The 13,906-nt window shown below is 39.3% G+C and overlaps 1 protein-coding gene across 2 annotated transcripts in view; it reads left to right on the forward strand.

Annotated features, from left to right (window-relative positions):
- Positions 1–229: 229 nt before the first annotated feature.
- dchs1a (dachsous cadherin-related 1a) overlaps positions 230–13,906 on the forward strand; it is a 111,506-nt gene continuing 97,829 nt past the window's right edge. The window contains exons 1-2 of one of the 2 annotated variants that reach the window (XM_026934808.3): positions 230–528; positions 11,417–13,237. In XM_026934808.3, the coding sequence (XP_026790609.3) occupies positions 11,438–13,237 (1,800 nt within the window). In that variant the 5' untranslated portion in view covers positions 230–528; positions 11,417–11,437. Of the gene's footprint in view, positions 529–2,430; positions 6,976–11,416; positions 13,238–13,906 lie in introns of those variants that run through there. The other variant, XM_053239540.1, reaches the window with a different exon arrangement.

Raw genomic sequence — 13,906 nt, forward strand, 5'->3', positions numbered from 1 at the left:
AATTTCATTCACCCCCACTGCTTTCCCCAATAGTAGTAATTTCCTTCTTATGCAGATTGGGGGCACCAAAGTCTGTTAGAAACTGAGTGTCCTCCCCTTTCCTGCAGAGGGACGGGGGCGTGGCTACGGCCCCGCACGTGGCGCTTAAATTATTCAAATGAAAACATGGGCGTGGTTTTGGCAGAAGTGGGCGGGGTCTCGTGCGCGTCCCCTGAAGTGTGGAGTGAAGAGTTGGATGCTGGAGAGGTTTGTAACCAGGCACACTTTCACTGGGAAATCCGTTTAGAAAGCGGTGCAGATCTTCACACACTGACAACTGGAAACTCAACAGCACACACACACACACACACAAAACCTGGAATGTTTTTACCACACACACACGAGGACCAGATCGGGAGATGGATATAATTTAAGAGGATACTGTCTCAGCATCGCTTGTTTGTTTTTTCCTCCCTGAGTAAGAGAAGACTTTTTGGTGCAGAGTTTTGGGGAAAAATCAGCCTCAGTGCAAACCAAGAGCAGATGAGTGTAAGTACCACTGACTGCTGTGTGTGTGTGTGTGTGTGTGTGTGTGTGTAAGTACCTCAGTGGTTGTGTGTAAACTTTATGCTGTCTCTGTAAATGACTTCATTTCCAGTACAGTGTTAGTCATTTCCTACTGTGGTTATGATAATAATAATAATAATAATAATAATAATAATTATTATTATTATTATTATTATCAGAAGTAGTATTTATCATTATTATTATTATTATTATTATTATTATTATTATCATCAGTAGTAGTATTTATTTATTTATTATTATTATTATTATCAGTAGTAGTATTTATTTATTTGTATTTTTATTTTATTTTATTTTTTATTTATTTTACTGTGATGCTGTCATGCTTTCAGCATCAATCTTTTTTTTCCCCCCATAAATATGTTGTATTTAGGAATCAGGATGACATCACACCCTGAACAATCTGCTTCTCCATACCTAATGCTGATTTTTACCAAATTTTTAAAAATGAAATATTTATCATCATTAACACTCTTACAGGCATCACTACCCCTCTGTTGTTTTTTTTTTGTTGTTGTTGATTTGCACTTTTGCTGCTTCTCATGTTAATCATCTATTATTAACAGAATGAGATGAACACACACCTCTGAGATTCAAGACAAGTTGTTGACACGCCTTATTAATTATTAATCAAATATCCTTTATTTATTCATTCATTTCTGGCTTCAGTGAAGTCTGTCAGTCTTAAAACCGAAATAAATCACGGAGGAGATGCTAAACGTTTGTAGTTCAAACTTCTGAGGATTGCTGCATGTGTGCTGAAGGATGTTAGAACATCATCTCATATTATACACTTAATTATGAATTACAGTGAGCAGTGTGAACTGCAGTGAGCACTGAGGAGAGGAGAGAGAGTGTCAGGCTACATTATATACAAAGCCTAAATCTGACTGCGGGCCAGAGCATTGAATTATTTTTCTTTCTTTTTTTTCTTTTTTTTCCCCAAAACCTGGATGTTTGAGAGTGAACTGCATGCAGAAGCATTGTGTATTTTGACCATTTTCCCCCTTTTTCTTTGTTTTTCCCCTTTTTTTCTTTCAAATCTAGATGTTTGAGAGTTAATTGCATGCAGGAGCACTGTGTATTCTGACCATCTTTTCTTTTTTTTCCCGAAAGCTGGATGTCTGAGACTGAATTGCATGCAGGAGCACTGTGTGTTCTGACCATGTTTCTTTTTTTTTCTTGTTTTTTTTTCCTTCTTTCCAAATGCTGGATGTTTGACAGTGAAGTGTATGCAAGAGTGCTGTGTATTCTGGCCATCTTTTTCTCTCTTTTTTCTTGTTTTTTTCTTTCTTTCTTCTTTTTTTTTTCAAAAGCTGGATGTTTGACAGTGAAGTGCATACAGGACTGCACACTATGTACTCTAATTCTAATTCTTTTTTTTCCCCCTGAATCTAGATGTTTGATCATGAATTGCATGCAAGAGCACTGTGTATTCTAACAATTTTCCCCCTTTTTTCCCCTTTTTTCCTTTTTCTTTTTTCACCCCAAAAGCTGAATGTTTGAGAGTGAATTGCAGTGAACAGCACCCCCCCCCCCCCCCTTTTTTTTTCCCCCAGAGCTGTTTTTGTGAGAGTGAACTGCATGCAGGGGCACTGTGTATTTCAATTTTTTTCCTCTTTTCTTTCTTTTTTTTATTTTAGAACTGGATGTTTGAGAATGAATTACATGCAGTCCTGTCTAGTCTCTAGTCTAGTCCTGTTTATTCCAAGCATTTTTTTTCTTTTCTTAGTTTCTTCTTAATTCTTCTTAGTTTCCTTTTTTCCCTGCTTTTTTTTTTTAACTTTTTCTCCAAAAACCTTTTTTAAGAGTGAATTTCATGCAGGAGTATGGTATATTCTGACCTTTTTGTTTCTTTTTTTTTCTTTTTTTTTCTTTTCCAAAAGCTGAATGTTTGAGAGTGAAGTGAATGCAGGAGTACTGTGTATTTTGATCATCTTTTCATTATTCTCTCTCTTTTATTCTTCTTTCTGGATGTTTGATTTGATAATGAATTGTACACAGAAACTGTGTAGTATGATAAATTTCTTCTTCTATTTTTTTTCATTGATGTGAAGTGCATGCAAGAGCACTCTGACCATTTCTCTTTTTTTCCCAAACCTTTTTTTTAAATGAATGTATTGCATGCAGGAGCCCTTTTATTTTTCTTTTTTTTCTGGAAGCTGGGTGCTTGAGTGTGAATTGCTGCCAGTCACCCTGCGTATTCTCATCACCAACTGCTTCTTCTGTGTGTTTGAGTAGCACAGTGTACACATGAACAGTGTAGGATTTTATATCTCCAAATACCATGCTTGGTGATTTCGCTAAATTGGTTTACAGTAGATAAGAGAATATTTCATATCTTGCTGGACTCTTTTACAACGAATTATATTCTTCATTGCTTGCACAAGTGCATTTTTGGAAACTGGAGTATTTTTAGCAAAGCCACCCACCTCAAGGAAGTGGAATACACATGTGGAATAACAGTGGCTGAGCTCTAATTTCATTTATTTCTCAGCCGTCATGTCTGTGCATATAGATTTGCCCCTTCTTTCTCCAAGACATTCTTTTAAAATTTAGTTGTTGTTTTTTTTTTGTGAAATTTCCATTAGTGGAATTCTTTTGTTTGCTGTGGGTCAGTGCTGTGCTTTTGTATGAGTGCCATGTTGAGGCTCCTTCACACCACATTCCTAATCATCCTCCGAGGGTTACCATAATTAATATTCATTATAGTAGCAGCAGCGTGCCCGTGCACCAGGAGTGTGTTTTCTTTAACTAATGAATTCTGGTTACTATAACTCCAGTGTCTCATTGAAACAGTTGACGGTTTCTATGGTCCCACACTGCTCATGACTTGGCTACTCTTTCCTCCTGACTGTTTTTTTTTTTTTTTTTGGCTTACTAGAAAAAGGCAGTACAACCCAATTCCCCTCTAGCAACCTTAGATCATTTGTCAAATGCCATACGTTTGCTCACTTGTTTTTCGGCTTGTGATTCACACAGCTCGTGCGTCATACCCGTTTGATTTGCGTTACTTCTTCTCCATACGATTGAAAAAACATCGTATTTAAGCATCATTTGCATGATGATCTTTTAGGGAGAACTGAAAGTTTGATTCCAGAGAACATAATGCAGATTGCAGCTAATCGATCAGTAAATCTTAACTCTCGGAGGAGACAGGGAGAAAATTTGGTTCAGCAGAGAGAGCCAAATCGACGGGAAGGAGGTTAGCGCTTGAGACATTTTTTATTAGTTACCGGATTTGAGCAAAATTTATAGAGTTTACAAAGAAAACAGGCGAAGAATGGATGCTCTGAGTCGAAGCTGGGCTTTCAAGACAATCCAGAGATTATGTCAGTAGACACTCTTCCCTGTAGAGTAGTAATTCACTCCTCAACTCTTGCCTTAGGTGAACTGAGTTCTGTTAGAGCAATGAAAAAAGTCATTACAACCACTTTCATAACTTTACATCACTCTGGATTTCATTCTTTTGGCTCCAAACTGGTACCTCGCTGACGACACGTGATCTTCCGCAATCTTTGTTTTGCACTAGATTGCTCCATTCTTAAATGAGATGTAGTGTCATTATCATCATACCTTGTGAAATCTTTCCAAAATGGTTAGTATAGAAACTATTGAGTGTACACTGGATACCAGATGGCCATTGAGTTTCTCATTAAACTCTACCTGCTCATATATTTTACTGCCATACTGAACTCGGGGCTACTTTTTTCTACCCAGCCACTGGCATTTTATCGTCCCAGCATCATCATCGTTTGTTTTTTGCGACTGCAATCCAGAGGCTGTTTCCTCTGTTGACTTCTTGTTCTGCAATAAATCAAGATAAATCTTGGTGTACGTGTAGTTCTGGAGAGGGTAAAGCACAACAAAGATATGTTCCCAGGTGATAAAGAACATAAATGTGATAGCTATCAAAGCAGAGTGCGTGCTAATTGTTTCCCTCATGTCCTGAGGCACAGGCCCAAGAACAGGAACAAATGAAACATGTTTCTACTCACACACCGTTTTGATTTATTAGCAGTAGGTGCAACTATTGGAAGGTCCAGTTCTCCATATGGTTAGGGAGATAGCAGAAATGATACATCCTATAGATACGATGAGCGACCAGGCTGTGTTCCATTAAAATTGCGCACGGTGAACTCCGTAAACTCTGGACTGAACTCTTTCTCTCTGAGCCGCCAGATGTTTCCAATCAGTGCAGCGTAACTGAAGCTGTGTCAGCCGGTGTCATGTTCAAAGGCCCCTGCAGCACGCGTAGTGCCTTGTTTTTTTCCAGCCTTCCTCCATAAACAGTTCAACAAACACACACTCCGGGTCGGCGGCTGTGGGAAAGAGCTGATCACCAACCGGTGGATAAACCATGAAGAGAGGCGCTGTTATTTATTATTTTTTCCGTGCGTGTTAGGGTGTGTTGTAACACAAGAGTGTGCACACATCAGAGTGCTGATGTGTTTTTCTTCTTCCTGCCAGCCTTATCGGCTCCTGTGGATCTCCATCCATTCATCAGGCTTATCTCATCTGCAGGAATGCATCTTCCCAGTGACGACATATTACTCAGTGTAGAGTATTATCACTGTTAAATACTACTTTCTGTTGTAGAATGAGAATGTTTTAAGTAATGTAAGCTTAAATCAGTGGGCTGTAATTGTGATGTACTCAGCAGCTGAGCTCTTAAAGGGAGTGAGTGCGGGTGTATGTGGATTCTCCTGTTGCTCAATTAGTGTAGATTAAGTAAGGAATAAATTGCTCAGGGGCATATTATTACAGAAAAATAATCAACATCAGGGTGGTGCGAGTTACTTTACCACCCCAATGTGATATTTTTTTCTAATAACAGCACATCCTGAAGTGATTTATTACTCTTATACCAAACAATTTACCAAATATTACAATTTTTCATCTTTTAATGAATAACACATCATCACTAATTTGATTGGACAAGCGGTATTCCAAGGGTGCTGATATTTAGTGTAACCGCACTGTTCGTATCACTCCGCTTGTCTGTGTTTGTTACATAAAATTCCAATTCTAGCAGCAGTTCGTTACACTGAAATCATTACTACACTTACTACGGGCTGTCAGTCAGTCTCAGTGTTACCATGGCAACACACAGCACTCTATCCAGCTGTGGCTCCTTTGGGACATATTTTCGTTGATGGACCAAAAATAAACAAAATATTTACCCATGTTGTGTCTTAAATGCCAGTTACTCGATATTAACTTCTTGTTTATAGAAGTGTTGTATAAAAGCAGTATCACACTCGCAGTCATGCTGTTGTACTGAATATAAGCAGCCGTGTGGATGTTCAGTATAACAGCACTCTTGCCTCTGCGATATTGCTTAACTATAAAGTGCTGACACTGGAGGCTCCTTCCAGAAATGTGAAATAAACATAAATAAACTTCAACCTAACCAACAAAATATTGCTGCATCCTTAGAAAATACTAGTGTGAGGTTTAGCTTTGCAGCAAAATATGTGTGCAAATGATCTTAAGCTTTTCTCGTAGCTTGTATCAGAAACTATACTAGCGCTATCTGCTACTGTTGACTGCAGGAGGTTCAAATTACACATCTTGTATGACAAATACACCATGTTGAATAGTAAAATTATTATTATTATTAGTAGTAGTAGTACTAGTATTGCTACTACAGTATGGTGGGTGATTAAAAAAAAGAAAAGGTCTGCATTTGGCCCTAAAGGTTCTTAGCTTACTAAAGGGGTTCTGCTTGGAAACTTTGCTGATTGTAAACAACAGACAACAACAAAACTTTTCCCAAAAATGATGAACTGAAAGGGTTTAGATTTACCTTTTTTAAGGGGAAAAAAAGTGTACAGCTATACTAAAATATAAAATTAATATACTCATGGAATCCTCTAGTGGCAATTTCTCGTGCTACTACAGATTTCTTTTATGAATAATGAATTAGGGTGATGTGATTTTATGGATTGTCACTTCAAAAGTGATAATATGGATAACAATATTAAATTCTGTTATCTGCCATATATGGTTAAAAGTGATAGAGGTAAATATAATGTAAATATAACAGTATTATCCATAAAAATGCAAACCTTTTTACAGTGTTGGAATGTTGTAGGTGGTGTGAGTGGTAGGACTCTACAGCGAACATGAAGAAACCTATTCATGGCCTAGATAGAACATACTTTGGCAAATATATTGCCTTTTCCTCATTTACCCTTTTGAATAAATGAACCTTGAAGAAATGTAAACTTATAAGGAGATTTTGATTGGCTCTGCACTCATGCTTTTAAACATAATCTCTAGTGTTGATAGTTGAGGTGTTTGTGAGGCGATGCTGACCATCCGCCGGTGGGAAGATGACATCCTGAACACAAGAGAGAGAACGCAGTTGCTCAGACCAGCTGTGGTTGTTTTCACTTCGGCAGAATGGTAACAGTGTTTCACGACGTTCTTTGTTTGGCTTTGTTTAGATTAATTTTTTTTCTCCTCTGTCAGCTCTTTGGCCCCATTCTGTGAAATAGAACTACTGGCTGAAAGGGCAAAGGCATCAGGAGAGATAGTAACAATGTAAGAGTTCACATGTTCTTTAAGCACCATTACAGGAGAGCTAAAAATCCCCCTGAGGTTTTAGGGGTCAGTGGGAATTTAAAATGACCATTACATGTTATTGGGGCATGCTTTTTAAGCAAATAAGGCAGGCCTGTTTTCACTTTAGTACTGTCAGACCCCATCACGGGAGATATTGTGGCATTTACAAAGTGAATGTTTTCTTTTCCTTCAACTGGGCCATTTTCTATAATTACGGACCACGTGCGCTTTGTCATCTTGGCTATAGGGTCAACCATGTGACCTAAAGGTGGAGCTAGGAAGGAAGGATGAAAACCTTGTCCCGATTAATCTTCCAGATTTTTGTTGTAACACCATGAACATATAACTTTAAACGACGTTATAAAGCCAACATCCTGCGGCTGTTTGCCTCTAAGCCGTTTCCTTAGTCATTATATGCATTGTAAAGACTGGTTCTCTTTACAGTGCTGAGGTATTATATCCTTTGATTTTTAGGGTGTTTTTTTTTAAACTTTATTTTATTTTTTTTTTTTTAAGAGAGGGTCATGCATGTGCATGAATGATATGTGGAGCCCATTTTTTTTGCATAAGAAAAAAAAAGCTGATAGGTCATTCTGTTTTTGAAATCTTCAAAAAAAAATGCAATATAAATAAAAGTAAATACAGTATATCAGTATTAACTGCTAAAAATACACCTTTTTAAAGTGTAAAATCTTCCTGAAGGAAAATTAAAGGATTCTCCATAGAACCTTTAGGAGTTTAAGCAGTTATATTTCTTCAAAAGTTTTTTTGCAGTTGTTATGTCACCAGGATAGGATTTTCCCAGCATTCAGATTGGAAAAATCTCACTCTAGAGACCACAGCGTCTAAGATTCAAGTAGCCATGTTTTTAACAGATTTGTTAATGGTGACATTTTTTGGTATTAAAGGTTCTTAACTTCTTGGAACCTTCACTGATGGGAAAAACACTCTGTAGGGTTCCACATTGAACCTTTCCCCGAAAGATGAACCAAAGGGGTTTAGATTTAATTTGCCGTCTAAAAATTGTGCCATCAGGACGGGGTTTTTCTTGTGGAAAACCTCCCTCTAGAGACCACTGTGTTACCCCATAAGACGTGATTAGGTGTATTTTTAACAGATTTGCCAGTGGTTAATAATATTTTTTTTTCATTTATTTGACCCAATGTGTCTCAGATTAAAGCTTGTCTATCCACTGTTTTAAGGAAAACCTTCTTTTTCTTACTATTAGTAACTATGACCAAAACATTTCAAATGAGCACTCACACCTCTTGGCAGGATGAACTCCTAATATCTTCAAAGTATATATTTTGAGAAGCCTTGGCAGCAGCATGCGCAGCTTTCTTTTTTTAAGCGTTGGGAACTCCCTCGTTGAAAAAAATCACTTTGATCAGTCTGGCTGTGTGGTGTGTTACAGCCTCCACACTTTGGAAACAAACCAGCAGTAGACTCCTCATATCATATATTTTTACTAGGTATTAAATGCAAGAATAAGAAAGATATCTTGGATGGAGAACCGTATTGGTCTAGCTTCATTTGACACAGGGCAAGTCTAGTGTGGCCTGTGAAGGTCTGCTATATCCATTAGGTAGAGGGCCAAAATCTCTAGAGACCCCCTTTTCCATTCCAGGGCCAGTCACTGGAGGTACGACCTCTCTGTTTGAATAAAAACAATTCTTTTCATCTTTGCTAATAGCTGTTTCATTTGAGCTATTTTATGATATTTGATATCGGAGTTTTGCATATTAGGCACATTGAATTGAAATATCTGCATGACTCAAACTTTAAAAGCTTTTCCTTTTATCCGCTTTTTGCGTGTATGCATCTGCCTCTGTGTGTGTGTGTGTGTGTGTGTGTGTGTTCTCCTACTGTCTAATGTATGTGTGAGCATTTCCTTGTGTGTGTAAGCGCTTCAGTCACTCCACTGCTGACAGACTTAAATGAGGATTGGATTCCCATATGCACAGGCAGCCTTCCAGCACACCCCAATTACAATGCAGCAGAGCCAGAGAGGGTGCAGGCCAGACTGCGTGGAGCCCTCCATCCCCACTCTCTCATTCGCACACACACACGCACACACATACACACACACACACACACGCAGACTGTCACCACTATTGGGTACACAGACCACCACAATCAGGCGCACGGCACACATCTGTCACTCGCACAAGCACATGCACTACCACCAACCTCGAAACATATACGTATTCACATGAGACTCTGTAATATGTGCAATGTGCACCTTTAAGCATTTTTAGTTTCTCTGAGTCATCTCCATCAAAAAAGAATGCACTCTTCTAAATTACGCAAGTTCAGCAACTGCTGTTTAGGTGTAGCATTTACGATTTTTGACCTCTCACCGTAGTGATATGGGGGACACCAGAATATTATGCTTTTGTACATTTTTCAGATAGAGTGCTGAATAAGGATCACTCAGTGGAAAAGAAAGGATGTGCTCCTGCTAGCAGTTACTTTGGTTTCGCATTGATCTTATCTAGGTGAACTTTGACCTGCGAATTCACAAGCCTCTCTCATGTGAGCCAGTAGAAATCAAGTGGGCAGGACTGTGGTCTCTTTGTTGGGTAAAAAAGAAAATGAAAAAATGGAGGAGCCACTTATTATTAAGGGTGGCAGGAGTTCTCCAGGTTCCTTCCACCTCCCGAAAACATACCAGTGGGTGAACTGGCTACCCTAAATTGCCCATAGGTGTGAATGTGTTAATGTGTATGCATGGTGACTTGTGATGGACTGACATCCCATCCAGGGTGTATTCCTATCCCATTGTTCCTGGAGATCAGTTCTCCTACAGAATTTAATTCCAGTCCTATTCCAACAGAGTTGATCTGACTAATCGAGTAGACTGATTACCTGTAAACTGGTGTGTTCTTTTAAAGAGCTCTTGTTATAGTGTTTTCATGCCACCAGAACAGTCTGTTTTCATTTTTTCCCCTCTAGTTTATAGTGAAAGTAGTGATAATGGGTCCTTTTGAGAAGTCATTTTACATTGCTTGTAATGTATTTCTGGATTTATGTGGTCCTGCAGAGTGTTTAAAGCAAAGCCCAGCTCTTAATAAACTAAACTTTGTTTAATATATTAAAGAAAACATTAAGGTGTGCACATTAGTGAGTAATTTATTTTCATCAGCTCTTACACCTCATTAACTAAAAGAAAAACACATAATTCATTCTTATTTTGGTAGGAAAAAAAATCCATATTATATGTCTTACAAAAATGTCTCTGCTAGAGAATGGAAAATGTTACCATCATCTAACAAGCATATATAAATACTGAATCACCTGTCTCACATAGTATTTATAACACATTTAGTAACATATTGAATCATGGAATTATCTGAAAAGAGTTAAATTCAGACATTGAATATCTTAATTATCTCTGCATAAGTCTGCGAGGCACAATTTTAATTTGCAATACTAAAGATTTTGTAAGTGCCAAAAGTGCACTTGAGAGAGACCTCTGCTTTTGCCAATTCACATTTTAGTGGCTTGATTATAATCCGATATATTATCTTTGCCATTGATATATGATTGAGTTAACAGCCGTTATGCTTTGATGACTCCACCTAGCTTTCAGTACTTCTGTTCAGGACCCATGTAGAAAATTATGTTTTTCCTTGCAAGCAGCACTTTCTGGTTAAGATCATGGTCTCTGTCTGCACAGAATGGCTAGTACAAGAGGACATTCTTCAAGTTAACACACCAAAAGGAATGGCTGCAGAGGGAGTATTCAATACTGCAAAGGGTTTTTTAGACTCCCGATATCAGGGCTCACACCCTAGTAGTGAGTGTGTGTCAACATTTTCTCAGGTCCCAGAGTCTCCATTACACCCACTAACTCTGTATACTCATGTACTATAGGGTACTGTTACGCGTCAAGCACGATGAAACTGTCTTGGCCAGTAGCACAGGTTCCATGCTTATTCAATTTAACTAGAAGGTAAAAGCAATAAAATAGGCTTGTGCCTTCTTTTTTCTGGGCTTATACACTGGGTCTGTGGTTTTTGTTCCTCTTGGCGAGAAGAATAATGTGTTGACTTATTAGGTGAGAATAATTTACATAAATGTGTGTCCACTGTGCGGTTACGAACTAGGCCTATAACAAATATGGAATGCTTCTTAAGTATTCCTAACTTTACCTTACCAAATCCTTTAGAAAAATAACAGGTTGTTAATGAAAATTTAATTTCTATTGTCTGGAAGGCAATATAGATGAATGTCAAGTCATTAAGTCTCAAGCTAATAGCTTCTTATTTTATACTTATAGGTTTGGTAAGAAGCAGTTAAAATGAAGAAAGTGCTAACAGGAGTGGGAAGCACAATAATGGACCAAATCTATCAACACAGGACATGGGATAGCAGGCTGCTCGTGTTCCTCTGTGTGGCTCTTGAACTCTTCACAGCTCACTCCTCCATGGTGCCTGGTACACTGGAGCTCCAGCTAGACGAAGAGCAACCAGCAGGTACTGTTGTTGGAGACATTAGTGCTGGCCTGCCCCCAGGTGTTACAGCATCTCTTTACTTCATCTCAGATCATGAGGGAACAGGTGTTGGAACGGACCTGGACATTGACGAGAACACAGGCATCATAAGGACAGCAAAGGTCTTGGACCGGGAGGTACGAGATCGCTACAATTTCATAGCAGTTACCATGACAGCAGTGACAGTGGAGGTGACCATTTTAGTCAATGACATCAACGACCATGCTCCAGTGTTCCCCAGAAAAAGGGCCTCCTTCAAAATCCCAGAACAGACCACCATAGGTACTAAATTCCCCCTTGAACCTGCCTTGGATGCAGACAAGGACCAGCTAACAACTCAAGGTTACATTATAACAGATGGAAATGTGGGGCAGGCTTTTCTTCTTGAAACCAGAAGAGGCTCCAATCAAGTACTTTATCTGGATTTGGTAGTCAATGCCATCTTAGATAGGGAGAAAAGGTCATCCTATACTCTCCTCTTGGAAGCGTTTGATGGTGGATCTCCTAAGAAGACTGGCCAGATGATCCTGGACGTGACTGTGCAGGACATCAATGACAATGCCCCAGTGTTTAACCAAAGCAGGTATCATGCCATGATCTCTGAAAACCTGCAGCCAGGCAACAACATATTGCAAGTATTTGCTTCAGATGCTGACGAGGGTGACAATGGCCTGGTGCTTTATGAGATTAACAGGAGACAGAGTGACCCTGATCGCTACTTTGTCATTAACTCCCAGACTGGAGTAATAACTCTGAATAAGCCCTTGGACTATGAGATGAGGAAGGTTCATGAGCTGGTTGTTCAGGCAAGGGACAATGCTACACAACCTGAAGTCACCAATGCCTTTGTAACCATACATGTGCGGGACTATAATGACAACCAGCCCACCATGACCATCATCTTCCTTAGCGAAGATGGCTCACCGCGCATATCTGAAGGTGCACAGCCTGGCCAGTATGTAGCACGGATCTCTGTCACAGACCCTGATTATGGGGAGTACTCCAATGTCAATGTGTCTTTGGAGGGTGGAGATGGAAAATTTGCTCTGACCACTAAAGATAATATCATCTACCTCATATGTGTAGATGAGATCCTGGATCGTGAAGAACGGGACCGCTATGAACTGAGGGTCATGGCCACAGACTCTGGAACCCCTCCCTTACGGGCTGAGTCTTCATTTACCATCCAGGTTACTGATGTCAATGACAACCCACCTATATTTGACCAACAAGAATACACCCAGGTAATTCCAGAAGTAATCTTTCCAGGAAGCTTTGTGCTACAGGTCACAGCACGAGACAAAGACCAGGGCCCTAATGGAGATGTCCAATATAGTATCCTGCAGAACCTTGAGACTCATTCTGACTGGTTCAGCATTGATGCTGTCACTGGCATCATCACCACGCTCACTCAGCTGGATTATGAGACGGACCCTACTCCTAGTTTGATCATTGTGGCAATGGACAGGGGTAGACCTCCTCTGACCTCCACTGCTGTAGTCAAAGTTATCCTTCAGGATATTAATGACAATGAGCCTGTTTTTGGAAGCAAGTTCTACAATGCATCCCTTAAGGAGAACACTGCAGCAGGGACATGCTTCTTGGAGGTAGGACTACTACTTCTATATTTGCAGTGACCCGCTCTATCTATCTATCTATCTATCTACCTATCTATCTATCTATCTATCTATCGATCTGTAAAATCCAGTTTGTTATTTGCATTTAATTAAGCTAACCATTCTTGAAAATGCTGTACATCTGAACAGATGTTTTAGAAACTTGACTTAAACACTCCAGCTGAAAGGGATTTAGACATTTGGGACAGTTTAGCGAAAAGCTGTGTTTAAATTGGAGTCCTTGCGTTATTAGTTACCTGCTGTCCTCTGGCTGAAAGGGATTTGCTCTTTATTGGCTGTCCTCGTCTTCACCTCACAAAGGTTTCCAGGGTACCGAAGAGGGTATGGTGGAGCTTATTTTAAAAGCAGCGGGCTCTGCCTCTAAATTAGACACAGTCAAGATTTTAACAGCACTTACAGTTTGTTCCAATCTCGAGCTGCTTTGTATGATGAATGGGCCTTAATTTCGACTAAATGGCCTTTTGTCTGACTGTGAAAAATGTGGTGGAGCACAAAAAAGTGAGAGAAAAGGGCTTGAGTGGCTGGCTGTAATTTCATCTCATTTGTGCCCATTGTGTTTCTAAAGATTTTTTTTCATTTCTGTTTCAGAATGACCAATAGAGTAGCATTAAACTGAAAAACCTGTGAACATGTTGTCTC

The sequence above is a fragment of the Pangasianodon hypophthalmus genome, chromosome 14 (genome assembly GCF_027358585.1).
Source record: "Pangasianodon hypophthalmus isolate fPanHyp1 chromosome 14, fPanHyp1.pri, whole genome shotgun sequence".
NCBI classification, from domain to species: domain Eukaryota; kingdom Metazoa; phylum Chordata; class Actinopteri; order Siluriformes; family Pangasiidae; genus Pangasianodon; species Pangasianodon hypophthalmus.